The sequence below is a fragment of the Microchirus variegatus genome, assembly GCF_963457635.1.
Source record: "Microchirus variegatus genome assembly, chromosome: 10".
Classification (NCBI taxonomy): domain Eukaryota; kingdom Metazoa; phylum Chordata; class Actinopteri; order Pleuronectiformes; family Soleidae; genus Microchirus; species Microchirus variegatus.
The window spans coordinates 12,610,480-12,626,469 of NC_139811.1; the positions used below are offsets into that span (position 1 = coordinate 12,610,480).

General features: G+C 38.9%; 1 protein-coding gene across 1 annotated transcript; it reads left to right on the plus strand.

The window, feature by feature from the left end:
• Positions 1-1,546: 1,546 nt before the first annotated feature.
• LOC310932655 (lipopolysaccharide-induced tumor necrosis factor-alpha factor homolog) lies at positions 1,547-7,311 on the plus strand. The gene is made up of 6 exons (XM_083895985.1): positions 1,547-1,681; positions 2,683-2,729; positions 4,260-4,503; positions 4,775-4,822; positions 5,969-6,113; positions 6,268-7,311. The coding sequence occupies exons 3-6, from the start codon at positions 4,278-4,280 to the stop codon at positions 6,371-6,373; spliced, it is 525 nt and encodes a 174-aa protein (XP_083752111.1). The 5' UTR covers positions 1,547-1,681; positions 2,683-2,729; positions 4,260-4,277; the 3' UTR covers positions 6,374-7,311.
• Positions 7,312-15,990: the final 8,679 nt, after the last annotated feature.

Below are 15,990 nucleotides of genomic sequence, written 5' to 3' on the forward strand. Positions count from 1 at the left end.
TCCTTGTAAGGAAAGGAATGTGGCTTGGTTGGATGTTATTAAAATGTATGTTATGAGATAAAGGCTACTGTGGACCCTTGATAACTTTGATAGCTATAGACAGGAAGATGTACTAGAAAATATCTCGCAATTTGCCTCGATGGAAGTGTCCGTTAGAAGCTATGCTATGGTGTGTTACTGTTAAATCTATAAATTGTCATTCACAACCTGCAGTAGATGTTGCAGATATGCAATAAAAACAATATAAACAACAAAAGAAGCCAACTGTGACTAGGGATGGGACGATGACACTTGAAGTATCTACAGATACTACATTTTAGACCATTTATTAATAACTTTGAAGCTGTTAACATAGACATTCCAATTTAAGACATAATTCTCCAACTGTGTAACACATATTGTTCTCCCCAAAAAAGAGGGAATGAACAGCGCAAACATGACTCTGCTAAAACGCTTTTGCTAGTTTTTATTTGCATTTTTTACAGTCGGTGCATAACGTGAAGCGTTTGACATACAGGAATTTTGGATTGTATCAGATTTTACATATTTATCTGTCAGTTATCCGATCCAGTGACTTTGACCAGTATCGCACCGATACCGATTCCCATCCCTAACTGTGACGCAACTAGAAAGGCACTCGGTTTGAATCCCATACGTGGAGTCTATTAGCTCCTGCTCCACTGTGACCGTCAGTATAGATGGATGAATGAAAGCAAACATTTAGCCAACATAGAGTCACAGTGGCTCTGTGTGTCTGTTTGTTTGTTTGTGCTTCCACACTTGCACTTGCCAATATGACCAGCAGAGGCCGCCAGAGGCTTATTGCGTGAATGAGGTGAAGTCTGCCATCTCTGATTGCCTTGTTGTTGTTGTTTAAAAAAAATAAAATTAAATTAAACAAAGGACACAATACTGAATTCATGAGCTGGTTATGATCTCTGTTTGTGATATTGCTGCTGTCATAGCTCGACAGTGATTCGTGGGCTGGTGCAATCTCTGTGTTAAATCACTCAACAGGCTGAAGTGTCCCGTGTTTTTGCTCTCTGGGTGGTGAAGGGTGGGGAGATGCAATAGTTTTACATTTTAGAAGTTAGAGGAATTCTGTGTAGAATTCTTCTGACATCTTGTGGCCACTTGTAGGACAAACTTTCCCCTCAGGCTGAGCTCAGACCACCTCCCCCCTGTGTCCTCCTGTGCTGTCAATGGCTGCTCTTGTGCAATGCATTCCATATGTGATAGGCAATGTTCCACTGGTCATTATCCACAGGCCCAAACTCACTGTCATGAGGCTTTCATGTGTTTAGATCAGTCACATTCACATAGACAGACTGAGGTTGGTCATGTAAAATGTCTTTACAAACATTTTACATTTTTATTTTGAAATGTCATTTCTTGCTGTGACTCAGGTTTAACATCCTGCCCCTTTTTGCCATATTTGGGCTTGTTTTCCCCACCCTAATTTTTTCCATCTGTGATTTACCCTCTCTTGAGAATTTGTCCCAGCATACCCTTCATTCTTTGCCATTTGGTCTGTTTGTTGCTCTGTGTCTCTCAGTGGATTTTCTACCATCTTTTTAGTTTATCTTTTGTTTTCTTTAGCGTTGTGTGCATTTGCCTTGTGGGTTGCCTGTTTCTGGATTCCTTTCTGAAAACGTCCATCTGGCCATCTTGTCTTCTGACTGTAAGCCTGTTTTCACTTCATCATAAATTCACTCAGTATTACATTTCTATGTGAATATGCATGTGGGGTCTGAGACTAATGACAGAGAAATAAAACATAGATGTATTCTCTTACTTTAAAAAAAATATATATATATATATTGTGGGGAATAATCCATGAATGAGCTTTGTGGGTATGTGACTAAAAACTTTGTGAATCCTAAATTGGAACAGTATTCGTGATGTCAAAACAAAATAAATCATTAGAATTTTAACAACAAATAAAGTTTGTAAAAGTGATGCTGCAGAAGATGGGCTACAGGGCTGAAACTTAGAAGACTGCAACACAAAATGCCACTTATTTAGTCAGGCCATTTCCTGCCGATGTTCATTTGTCATGGTAATGTGATTACCCACACTGACATGGTCTTTAACAGAATCGAAACAGCTATGTGGTGTCAAGCTTTCGGTGGAAACTGAAGGTTTTTTTTTCTTTTCAACCACGCACTTGAAATAAAGAAAACAACCTTGTGGGTTCATTTCCAGTCACTTTTAGACTGGTTAGACAATAATAAAATGGAGACAAACTTATTGTACGTAAGAATGTCTTTTGTCATGAACATTTGTGTCACATTTGTGTGTTTTAAAGCGATTAACTCTGAAACTCTGTTCAATGCCAGGGTCTTCAAACAAAGGAACATTTTGTTCTAAGGGATCCTACATCTCTTCCCCTTTTACTTTGATTTCTGACTTATCCAGCTCTTATTACAGTGCCTATCATTACTTAAGCATTTTCTAAGCAAACACTGGGGAAGTGAGCTATTACCTTTCTTTTGGCTCACAGAATCACATGGGAAATGGGAGGAGAATGTGGGGGAGGAGACGTGACACAGTTCCCGGAGCTATCCCTCCTCTAGTTTTACACTCGCTGTTGCAATCGTGACTAATTGTACCATATTCTCAGTTTTTCCTCTGTTGGCGCTTCCGTTGGTTTACTGTTGTCCTTCTCCCTTTGTCACACAGGACCAGGCAGCTCCAGGAGAGAACATTATATTGGTGAAAAGTCTTGGGTAGGTCAGTCTAAATTTACACGTTATGTAATCTTGACCTATTACTGTATGGCTTTGTGTGAGGAAGAAACATGGCCTGTCCCTTATTTAGCTGAAACGTCGCACCTCTGTGGAATATATTCAATTGTATGAATGTTTTTTTTAACGTTCACATTTTCTTTTATGCCTTATCCTTTCATTCATGCAATGTCCAAACAAACCAGGGTGTGGCATATACTCTATGAAGACTGTGGTCATCTGTGCATGAGACTCACTGACTAGCTGTTATTGAGTTAGAATGGATTTATGGTCTTTTTGTCTGTGTCTGCTCACTATGATGAATACAAAGTGCACTCAAAATATTTTAAGATGCACTACTTTCACTGAGAGAGGATGTGTGTGTTCATGCTGACTGATCCCACTAAGCAAATAACATCCTGCTTCCTGACTTTATTTTGCAATATAAACATTTTTTTTTTAGTTAAAATGACTATATTCCAACTTAAGGTAAAGACATTTCCATTTTTATGCTAATTTTACATCACTGCGTTTTAGAGGTATATAGCAACAGCAGCAATTAGTGTGTAATTAATTCTCACATAATAATAATAATAATCATCATCATCATAATTATAACAAAACAACGCAGATCACCAATAATCTAAATAAATGAAAGCAAATTACCAATAAAAGCAGGAAGACATCAAACAAAAGCAAGCAGAGATGGAAAGTATTCATTCATTCATTCATAGCTGCCGCGTTATCCTCCACATGTAGGTCATGGGGCTACTGGTCCCACCTGACATAGGGCAAAAGGTTGGGATACAGCCTGGACAGTATGCCTATGGGCAATTTAGAGTGGTCAATTAACCAGGACGTAGACCAGCAAATTTCTTGCTCTGAGGCAATAGTTCTAACCACGGTTCCACTGTGTGGCCCTCTGGAAATAACAATAATAATACTATTCATGATTATTATTATTAGGAGTAAGAGCAAACGAATGCCAAAATAGTAACACTTAAATCCAGAGATAAAAGAACAAACGGTTAAAAGGCAAGTAAAAGTCTGTTTGAAGGGATTTAAAATATTCCACTGAGCCTCATCTCCCAAGGTATATGGTCTCGAATCGAAGCCTCGACGTTAGGATGGACACTTTCTGCTTCACAGCTTTTCAGGAAAACTTTTAAAGTGATCCGGTAACATTTTAAATCAATTCTAGAACAAACAGGAAGCAGGTGGAGAGAAATTAGATTTGGGGGTCATGTGAGCACATGAAATGCGTGATGTGGGAAAGTACATGTCCATCAGGTTCCTCTTCAGTGGAAAATGTTGGTTGTGGTTCAACTGAAAAAAACGCAAATGCACTGTCTTTGATTGTTTCACTTCTTTTTTTTTTTTCGTAAAGCACAATGTAACTTTCACTTATGAAAATTAATGATCATGTGTTCTTACAGATGCAACTATTTAACATTCTAAAAACGCAGTGTTATATTGTGTCAAACCTACACTGTTATTTAACTGGAATCATATTTCACATTTTCCTTTATCCAGTCAGAAAAAAATCCAAGAATGGAAAAAGGATACCCACCAAATGAATCGGCTCCACCCTACCCTGGACCACCAATGAACTACGGGGCACCTTATCCTCCACAAGGCTACACACCTGGACCTCCAGCTGGTTACTCACCTGCACCTCCAGCTGGTTACTCACCTGCACCTCCTGCTGGTTACTCACCTGCACCACCTCCTGCTGGTTACCCACATGCACCACCTCCAGCTGGTGCATACCAAGGAGGTCTGTTCATAAAGTCACTGCTGAAATGAAACAGGAATGCTCTTAATGTGTGAGATTAACTGAGGTAGTGTTTGTCTTTGTGAGGCCTGACCTCTTTATTTGATACTCTTGTCTGTGGGAAAACACTTTTGTTTGTACAACACTTTTTACATACACAAAGAAAAGAAACAGTTAACATTACTCACTATTACATAAAACAAGTTAATGTATTTTGTGAAGGGAACACTGCTGGAATATCTGTTCTGAACCTTCTTTTCTTGCTTTTCTGAAGTGTCACCTTCTTATTATGGTCCAGTCGCAGCTGCACCTGCCCAAACAGGTGAGGAGATGCTTCTTGTCCAATACTACACATATCATAAAACCCAGTAGACATTCACATGTTGCACCGTATATCATGGCATTCAGGCCACATGCATTAATGATCAACAATTGAAACACATCTGTGAGTCGTGGAGCAAAATCATGGGGGCGAAGTCATCGGCTTTCATCCAAACTGATCCGAAGAATAGACATTTGTTCCCTGTGTACTTAACAAAAAGCTATTGTCTGTGTATGTGTGTGTGTGTGTGTGTGTGTGTGTGTGTGTGTACATGTTTGTGGTAGGTTGTGTGGACACATTCTGCCACAAACAAGTCCTCAACACTTGTTGGTAGGTTTTAGATAAATTTAGGGTTACAGTTCGGCATTTAGCTGTGATATCTGGTGTCTTTTTCCTTTTTCTTTCGTCCAAAAATTGTCTTTACATGCACAGTATAGGCCTTTTCGCGTCGGATACTCGGCCATGTCTCAACAGGCAAAGCTCAAACAACATGACTACAGAGGGGTCGATGTTATCATTGATAACAGCACTTTTTCTACCGACGCATCTCAAAATCCCCGCCGTTAATGTCTTATGTCTTCGGCAGAGGTCACTATTTATCCCTACCATGGTGTGATCAGCTAGAGTTAGTAAGTTGCTCTCAAATTGCAAACATTATCATTCATTTGGCCTTTTTATTTTGAAACTAGAAAAGCACTCAGAGAGCGCAGACCTCCGCCAAGGCAGCTCAGCCCCCCCTTACTTTTGGACTTTTGAAAATCTACTCTTAGCATTGATATTTTGGCAACAGATAAAACGAGTGTTGTAACCAGTGATGGCGACTACGGATCACGCCCAAAATTTAATCACTTGTTCCTAGTCCCATTGCGGACATTTCCTGAAAATGTCATCCAAATTGGTCCGTGACTTCGAGTTATGTTGCTAACTAACAGACAGACAGACATTGTCGTTGTACAGTGGGTGAAATTACCGCACATTATGTGCAGTCAGAGATGGCGTTCATTAAACTGGTAACTACTGGCAACAGAGTGTGTTTAGAGCAGCTTCCTGTGCATCTTTTGTGAGAAATGGATCTCGAAAAGGGAAGAGGACTGCTGCCACCGCACTCATTTAATATTTGATGTACTGTTCGTTCCTCATCTCCAGTGACCCATGTGGTGATAACACCTACACTCCATGACAGCCCAGGACAAACTGTGTGTCCCCACTGCAATCAGACTGTGGTCACCAGGACGGCGCACACACCGGGCCTGTTGACCTGGGCCATTTGTGGCGGCCTCGCCCTCTTCGGGTAAAGACAATCTTTTGAGAAGAAACCCGATGCATGTGCGGTTTCCATTTGTTGTTGAAAAACGTGGGCGTTTTAACTGTGAACGTGACATTACAGATCAATCGCTCCCAACCTAATGGTCCTCTAATAAGACTCTTTGTTTTGACTCCTACAGGTGTTTTCTTTGCTGCTTCATCCCATTCTGCGTTGACTCCTGCCAAGATGTAGAGCATCGTTGTTCATCTTGCAACAGAACCGTCTACATATACAAGCGGATGTGAAACGATCCCTGATGTATGGATCATTATTATTTGAAAAGGCACTTACAATCTTGTACCGATTGTTCATTATTGAACTCTATGAATTTATATGAACTGTAATAACATGTGATTATAGGTATCTTAATAGGAGTTATATTTTCAGATATTATGAAGTATTATCATTTGTAGATGTTAAATCAAACCATCTCCGGGTTCTCCGGCTTCCTCCCACAGTCCAAAAACTTGCAATCTGGGGATTAGATAAATTGGACACTATAAATTGACCGTAGGTGTGAGTGTGAGAGTGATTGGTTGAATAGTTGTTTGTCTCTATATGTGTCCGTGAGATGGCCTGGCGAACTGTCAAGGGTGTAACCCGCCTTTCGTACTATGATTAGCACAGCACCCCCCGCAAGCCTCCTGTGGAGGATAAAGTGGTAGACTATGGATGGATGGATGGATGGAATTCAAACATGTTTTTTTAAACAATGTGAAATTAATTGGTGCCAGTTGACGAATGAATTGCTCTTTTTTCTCCAGTTGTGAATGTACAGTAGTTATTTGCCAAGTGTCTTATATTTCCATGCATATTCAAGAACCAAATATCGTATATTTCTGTCAAAGCATAATCAATGGCATTTTTATTAAATCTTCTATTGTAACCGTATTTGCAATTGTGCAGGGGTGCAGGGGCCTGGACTCAGCAGAGCTTGTTCACCGCATTTCCATTTACATAAGCATCTATTTTACAGTAGTAGCTCTCAATCACATGGTGTCCTTGCTTCAATACGTATACCACAACTTCCTGACTACCTGTCACATGTCACTCAACTAACCAATAACAGGCAGGCAGGACCTAAGCTTAGGTAAATGTGAGAAGAACTATGCTGGCTGATTCTAGAGGTTACGCAATACATTTTACCTTGTGAATATGTAGGCGATAAACGTGCCAACACGAACATGATGTATGAAAACAAATATATTAAATAATAAAGTGTTTAAACCATCAACTGAATGAACACAAACTGCAAATGAGCAAATACACATGCTATGCTTTATCACATTTTATCAAATAGATATCATGCTGTATTGAAAAGGAAATGGGATTAGTCAATCTCTACGTTTACATGCACAGTTTGGATTTATTGGCCATGTACGTCTGACTCCTCCTCCGTAGGTGGCGCTGTATCCCTCTATAAGCCAGTGCGTATTGAATCAGTTTCCTGTTGACCTTTGTGTCACAGAAAAACAAACAGCGAACAGCGGCGAGATGGACGCTCAAGTCAAGTCAGCATTTAAAAACAACCAATGCTGACCATAGTGCTTTACAGAGGTAAAGGCACGGCAACATAAAAGGTATAAAACAAAACGTCATTAAAAACCTTAAAGTAAAACAGTAAAATAGTAACATAGTAAAATCATAAAATGGCAAAATCTAGATAGAAGTGTCCGGGTTGACTGTTTTTATCCTGAAGTGGAGGCCAAGGAAAAGAGGTGGGTTTTTAAAAGTGAGTTAAAATGCTCGATTGTGGGGGAGATTTAATATCCAAGGGTTAAACATTCCAAAGTTTAGGGGCAGCTACAGACTCGACTTGATTGGACACTCAAGACTTCAGATTCGATTTAGACTTGACTTATGGAATATTTACATTTTCTCAAATATTGAAAAAGTTACAATTTGTTTTTCTAAAAAGCGTGTGTGTGAGCTTGCGTACAAACCTGAAAACGTCTAAAAGCAACCTGTTCTTAGACCTCAGAGTGAGTTGAGATGGTGCCGCAGCAGCTTAACCCTAGAAAACTGTCGCTCAAATCACTAAGGCCAGGTGATTTTTACCCGAGATAATAAATACACCCAATAAAAAGTACTTGTCATCAAAATATATCAAAATATGACAATACATGACACATTAGGGTAGTGTTCTTTTATTTTAAACTGTGTCATGTCTAACAAAATGAAAGAAAAGGATCATGAGGAGACCATATAAAAATGCTCCAAAATTACTGGAAAATTAGGAATTTGCGAACAAAACATTTCTAAAAAAAAAATAATGAAGATGAAAACTTGGTTTAGGAAGCAGGAATAGGAAGCAAGTTGAGGGAACGTTATCACATCACATTATCCAGGTATGTTAGTCCGATTAAGACGAGCTGCATTTTGGTTGGACTAATGTGTTTTCATGACCGACCATGAACTGCTCAGGAAAGTGTTTCACTGACATTATAAATCAAGTCACCTCAGTCTTTTTGCACCTCCGTGGAATCACCCCCTGATGGCCAATCGAGATCATACAGGTTTCAGAAACTGTTGCTTTGGCTTCACTTTATGGACCCAGCGATTACAACCATTTTTCATAGATTGATTTTCAGTCTATGGACTGCACTTCCTCACCGTGTTTCCTGTCATGCATGAGAACAACATCTGTGGTAAGATGGTACATATTGGCCCCGCCTCGAACCACCTCTCACCCCACTTCCACTCCATTTGTTTGATCGCAGGGAGCATCTGCCACATTAAGTGCAATCTGAAATCAATTAGCTTCAAATGGAAATGGGTTTTTGGAAGCATCAACACTCACTGAGTGCGGTCATCATTCAGCATGCTCTGTACAAGTACAAGTCTGTGCAACCACCAACCTTTCATTCACTACTGTCAGAGCAAAGTTATGAACAACCTCAAGGTTACATTGTATTTAAAATCATTCTCTGGTGTAGACTAAGAAGCGAGGAAGGAAGTTTGATTTGCGAGCAACAATGAGTGCAGCTAAGGAGGAGGGTCTAGTTTTGTTGTGTTGTTTTGTCTATATTATAATTAGAACGTTTTTATAAGGTTCCATATGGAGGATACACCCCTTCATATTGGACAGGACTCTGTGTGTTAACTCGCAAAGAAAAACAGAGCAAAGATGCAAAGAACAAGCTCTACAAATCAACGCCATTCGGTTCTGAAGGTTGTTCTACTTGCAAGTCTATTTAAACCCTGACGAGTCACATTTGCACATGTCCAAATTAGAACATGGGCCAAAATCCTGACCCATACGTGTGTGAAGATTCTATTGGCTACCAAGGAACCCCAAGGGACAACTATTTTAAACCAGTGTCCTGGTCCATGTTATCATAACTTAAACATTGGTTGTTATGCTGAACGCCTTTTGGGACTCTACAGCTGTTTGAGCGAAATAAATTGAGCTGTTGCTTTCAGATCTGTATAAACAATATCCAGTAATATGTACTGTAAATAGACATACCTAGCATTTCTATTTTCTGTTTAATCCCAAACCCATTTTGTCATTTTCCACCAGCAGAGACAATACCTTCTCTCTGGAGCCTGGTTTGGGGTAAAGCAGGACGAGGAGCTGATGATGACAAATGATCAAGTCAGAAGGATCAGTGAGACAAAAATGAAACAGAAAAAAGGTGGTAAAACTATAAGTGGGACAGCTACCACGTCTTGTATTTGACCAACAATTAGTGGGCACATTAATAGTCAATACAATTGCATTTGGATTATGTCATTGTTTGGAGCAGTGAAACATGGTGAAGTTTCATTCAAGTGTTTGACTTTCTTGTTTAGTTCTCGTTAGTGTTACCAGGAACCCTTGAAAAACCCTTTCTTCGGGAAAGGGTTTTTCAGATGCAAATGGTTCCAGGTAGAACCTCAGCCCTTGTAGAAGGACCCTTTTGGAACCCTTATTTCTAACAGTGTAGGGAGTACCACGGTCTCTTCACTCTGACAAGTGTCCAAAAACCTGTTCCCCCTTTGATGTATTGCAACACTGAATCTCCAGCTCTTACCACAGTTTACCATCTTGGAAGTAAAAAAAAAGAAAAAAGATCAGTACTAAACGGGCCCTCACATGCATGTCAGAGTGTGTAGGGACCACAATCACCGTTGTGTGGCCAGAGAGAGAGAGGCCACCGCTAATTTGTTATGTCAGAGTATAGCCAATGGAGGCCACACCCTGAAAGATAAATGAAACAGTATATGTGGGCATATTTCCTGTTGCCAGTAGGTGGTGCAATGACTGGCTTTGATCGATTATGCAACGATAGCACACTACAAACAAGATGAATAGGATTAAAGACAGTGTGGAAGCCTGCCGCATTATTCCTTCCTGCAAACATACTTTTAGCCACTACCATGGTTGCCAGGGGTGGTGGGGGACTTGAGTCGAGCAAATTTAAGTACTTGAGACTTGCTTGACTAAGGCTGGTAAAAGACTCTCTTGACACTCATGACTCTTAAGTGATTTGACTTGTGGAATACTTACATTTTCTCAAATATTGAGAAAGTTACAATAATTGTTTTGGTATTATTATTTTTCATTTTATTATTATTTATTTTTAGAGAAAAGCACAGAAAACATTGGGTGTCCGCATTTGCGATATTGTGTACAATATACCACATTTAAATGTGGAATATCTGGGAAATCATCTTCATATTTTCTGATATTCATACGACTTGACTTGCAAATTGCTTAATTCAACTCGACTTGACTTGCTTTATTCTTGCAAGAATGACATTGGACTTGCTTGAGACTTGAAGGTTAAGACTTGAGACTTGCATATGTGTGACTTACTCCCATCTATGGTGGTTAGTGACTATAATAATCCCAGCAAGTTTCATTGGATTGCCCTAAAACAGAATTACTTCTGTGTGTAACCACACTTTCCCACTATGTCAGCTGATATTGGCTCCAGCTCCTGTCGTGACTCTTCATTCATTCATTCATCTTATTCTATGGTAGAAGATGAACGACAGATGAACAGCACTATCCAAAGTCTGGCTGTATTATCGAGGCTGCTTTGCGATGCATTCCAGATAAGTTGGGTAATATTCTTGTGATAGTCCTATGACCTGTGAGTGTCCTCAAACCCTAGCTAATTGTCACCAAGCCTTCATGTGTCAAAGTCATGTGTTTGACTCACACTCACTCAGTGTGTGAAAGAGAATGTCCAGACAAAATGTGTCTTACAATTGCTGTAAGGCTTAATCAAGTTGATTCATTTGTGGTGTGAGAGAGAGAGCTTCTTGTGGTTCGTTACTAAAAACCAGTGAGCAGGGAACACCAAAGTGAAAAACAAGAAGTTTCAGATTAGTTGGACAACAAAATCATTAATCTACTCATCTACTTCCATTTCAATACTGCACCTGAAAGTTCTGCTTTCATTCCACTTCCTCTGCTTATTTCCTTTATCTGTACATGATTCATGCCATGCGGGAACGACAACAACACGCTGAGGGAACTTTGTTTGTACTTTTTTGAATTGCACTTGAATTGAATGACTTTATTCCGGGGGGGGGGGGGGGTGGACACACACATTCACAACAGCTCAGTTAAGGTGACAAGAGGTGCAGAAATGTGCAAGGGCATAATAAGTAATGAGAAAGACAACGTAAAGATAAGAGTAAAAATAGGATAAAATAAAATACAATATGGTAAAAAATCACACTCTAAGTATAAGTAAGACTAGAATAAAATAAAATACTATATGGTAAAAAAATGTAATTAAATTACACTCTAAAGTAGAGTAAGTAATAAAGTATAGCTAAGAATAAAAATAAGATAAGAATGCACAATATCCAAAACATTTACACACAGTGTAGTAAAGGACTAGACTGAGATGTGAAATCCTGAATACAGATGTGTTGCAAATGTGTACTTTTACAAATTACACGAAGTAAAAAAATAACCGGGTCACGGTGATCCGGACGCTGCAACTTTTGCTCACTGAACTCGCTTCATGGTTTGTGTATTTATTGTGTTTTAATGACAAACAGCTAAAGAAACAAAAGCGATACCCGAGAATGAATATATGAATACTTTTGCTCTGTCTATAGCCACATAGCCTGCCAGTTTCATTCAGAGTATTCTGCAGTGCAGCTAAATTATTTTATCATTGACTATGTTTTGTGACAGAGCTGGTGATTGACAGCTATTTCCTATCATTTTACTACACATGTTCTACATCATATCTGCTCTCTCCCATGCAAAAGCAACACTTTGTTGTTACTGAACCTGCATCTCCATCCCCTCAATTTAAACCAAGACTATGATATAATTGCACTCTGGCTCTCCCATCACGTGCAAAAATGGGAGGAGCAAAGGGAGGAGGCATAGTACATCAGTATCTCTGGGTTGGAGGAGAGAAAATACACTCCATCCTCTGGTTAGGTTTACAATCATTGAAATCTGTCTCCTGTTCTATCCTCATTACATTCTTCTTTTGTTACCACTTGGTTTTACTATCCTTCTACTTACATCACTCTTAACCCGGCACCTCCAGACGAGATTTGTGCTGAATCACAGGTAGGTAATTTTATTTGTATTTTTTTTTTGTTTACAACTTATTAGTTGTGTTTTCATGACTTCATATTGTCATTTTGTTTATAAACATATGAATTAAGAGTTTGTGTAAGAAAAAAAAAAACAAATTTAGTAGTACAACCCATCACTGTGGAACAAATTAGACTATAAAATCACTAATTTAGTGGTACATTTTTATTTGATTTGATATGGTTTGATTCAATTTGATTATATTTGTCTGGCACGCATGTATTCAGCCACACTGTCCAAAACAAAAACAGGGTGTGGCACAGGCTCACTAACGATGGTCAGGAATGAAATTCCTTCATGAGTGCATGTGGCTCATGTTGCTCTAATCAGGTTAGGATGGATTTATGAGGAGACAGAGGGAGGCTTGCAGGACCGACCGTGTCTGTTCACTGTGAGCAACAGACGGAAAACGACATAAAAATAAAATACAGGCGGCTCGGCAAAAAACAGCTGACAAATCCTAATCAACCAATTTTAATGTAAACACAAGAATGACATGTTGGACTAATTGAATCCCGCTTGCGTTACTGAAAGACAATCTGGGCAAGTGCTTTTGTGAGATCCCCTGCCCCACCTCTACCACTTAGCAAATGAATATAAATTATATTATATTATATTATATTATATCACATTATATCATATTATATTATATTATATTAGCACATTGATTTGTCTCATGTCTAATGCTTCCATGACGTCATTTAGATGACGTGTAGTTGACCATGCCCTGCAAAAGTGAATTAGGCTGCTCCACTACTGTATAAAGAGGCTGTTTTTTTTTCTTTGACTCATGACAGTGACTGAGTTAAATGCACTGCTGTTGTATCCACCTGAAAACCAGTTCAGCAACTAAAATAAATGAACAATACCCATTTCACTTATGTCCAGTCAGGAAATCTGAATATGGAAAAAGGCAACGCACCACATGATTCAGTTCCCCCATATCCTGGACTGCCAATGAACTATGGGATGGCTGAACCTCCACCTGTTGCGTACCAAGGAGGTATGCGTCTGTGGTTACTGCTGAAGTTAAAATTGAAATTATTAAAAAAAATTGTTTTTATCTTGATTTATTAGTGTACATGTGTGTGTTTTGAGCCCTTATATGTTGATTCTCACTGAAGCGTGATCTGTTGAATGCTTTTCTTCCCGTTGCGTTCCAACTCTCACCTTGTTCTTCTTTTTGCTCCAGGCCAAGCTGCACCGATCACACCAGGTGAGGAGATGCTTGTTATCCAAGAAAACACACACTGCACTTTAAATAGCCCAGTAAAAATTCATGATGTTGTTGGGCCATGTCCTAAAATATGTGCACACAACTTTTTAATGCAAAACATCAAGAGTGTGATGCAAACTGCACTGATTCCAACATAATGTACCATTAGCAGGGAAATCACCAGACTCCAAGTCATAACATTTGTTGTGCAGCCTCTGCTGGTCTTTAAAAGACATTGCTTCCTTGAAATGTAAATATATTAGGGGGAAAAAAAATCTTTATATTACATATCTTACCTGAATAACTGCAACAACATAACGTCCCAGTGCATTGCTTCCTCCGATTGCTTTACTCAATAGAATGTACATTTTTAATGACATAGACAACATAATTTGTTTTTATATTATAGAAACATAAAACAGGAAATAGAAGACCTACAATTCAAATTGAGGAACAGAAATCAATGTTAGATGAAATTCTTACTTAAAATAATCTTGACTTACTGTTACCACTGGCAGGGAAATCACCAGACTCCAAGTTATTACATTTGTTGTGCGGCCTCTGCTGGTCCTAACAACATATTGCATCCTTGACATGTAAATATATCTCATTCACAGTGACTCATGTGATAGTTTCCCCTTCACTACATGATGTCCCGGGACAAACTGTGTGTCCCCACTGCAGTCAGACTGTGATGACTACGACGGAGCACACGCCAGGCCTGTTGACCTGGGCCATTTGTGGCGGCCTCACCGTTTTGGGGTAAAGCAATGTTTTAATTAGGAACTTGCTGCCCATTATACGCTCTTGTAGATTATCATTTTAAATGGATGTAAACATCACGACTGTCTTTTGTCTGACTCTTGTAGGTGTGTTGTGTGCTGCTGCATCCCGTTCTGCGTTGATTCCTGTAAAGACGTGGAGCATCGCTGTCCATCTTGTCAAAAAGTCATCCACGTCCACAAGCGGATATGAAACTGACTGTTTATGGTTGATAAAAAAACACACACACACACACACAAAAACTCACACAGTAGCTTAAAAGTAGTCCTCCATTAATCAAACGTGCATGTACTCGAAGATGATATAATTCATATATAAGGAAGGAAAACAAAGTTATTATACACTTTTCAGGTGCCTGTTTTACATACATGGTCGTTCTCTAACCTTTGACCTGCTGAGCATTAACAGAATACATGTAACAGAGAAAATGTTTAAAAAAAATCAGTAGTCTTTTGGTAAGCTTGCAGAGCTTCTTAACAAACACTAAAGTAGACTCCAGCCTATTTACAACGTATAGTAGATGACAGTGTAGGCCGTCTATAATATTGTGGGCCAATACTAACCTCTTCTTCTTTTCCTTTAGTGTTCCACATCAGCTGTCATCCATAGTGTTGCATTGCTGCGTCCTTCCTCACTTTCCTTTGCACGTCTTCAGCTATATCTCCACCATTTACGACTACTACTAATAATAACGTGTTAACATTCCTAAATGTCCGTTAAACAGCCGCTTAAAAGCAGAAGTGTATTGGCAGCTGCATTAGCTTCAAAAACCTTTTGCAGTGTTGAAGGTTTATTTTGTTTATTTTAATCTGCAGGAAAACAGAGATGGTGAAACGTCTCCTTCTGCTGCTGCTCCTACTTTTAAGAGAATAATTTGCACAGCAATGTAAATCCATGTAATTCTCTATCTCTCTCTGTGTGTACTTTATATATTTATAGTTTTTTGTCATACTGGTTTTAAATTTAAATGTAATGCTGTGTAAAATAAATCGTAAATTAAAATTAAACAGTTGTTTGAAAAATGTTTTTTATTTTATCTACGTTATATTCCTTTGTAAAATGACACACGTCAGAGAATATAAGATATGAACACACACTATAGGCTTGTGTCAGTTTTGCATTATAACTGTTAAACTAGCAATGCCTTAGGGAAATTATAATAATAATTTAAATAATTAATACATATGCTATTAAAGAAATTCATTGTTTGTTTCAGCACCAGCGTTGTTTACATCTAGGACAGAGTTTACAGCTACTGTAAAGTTAATGAGGCCTCAGCCTATGAGTTTGACTCCTTCAGTCTA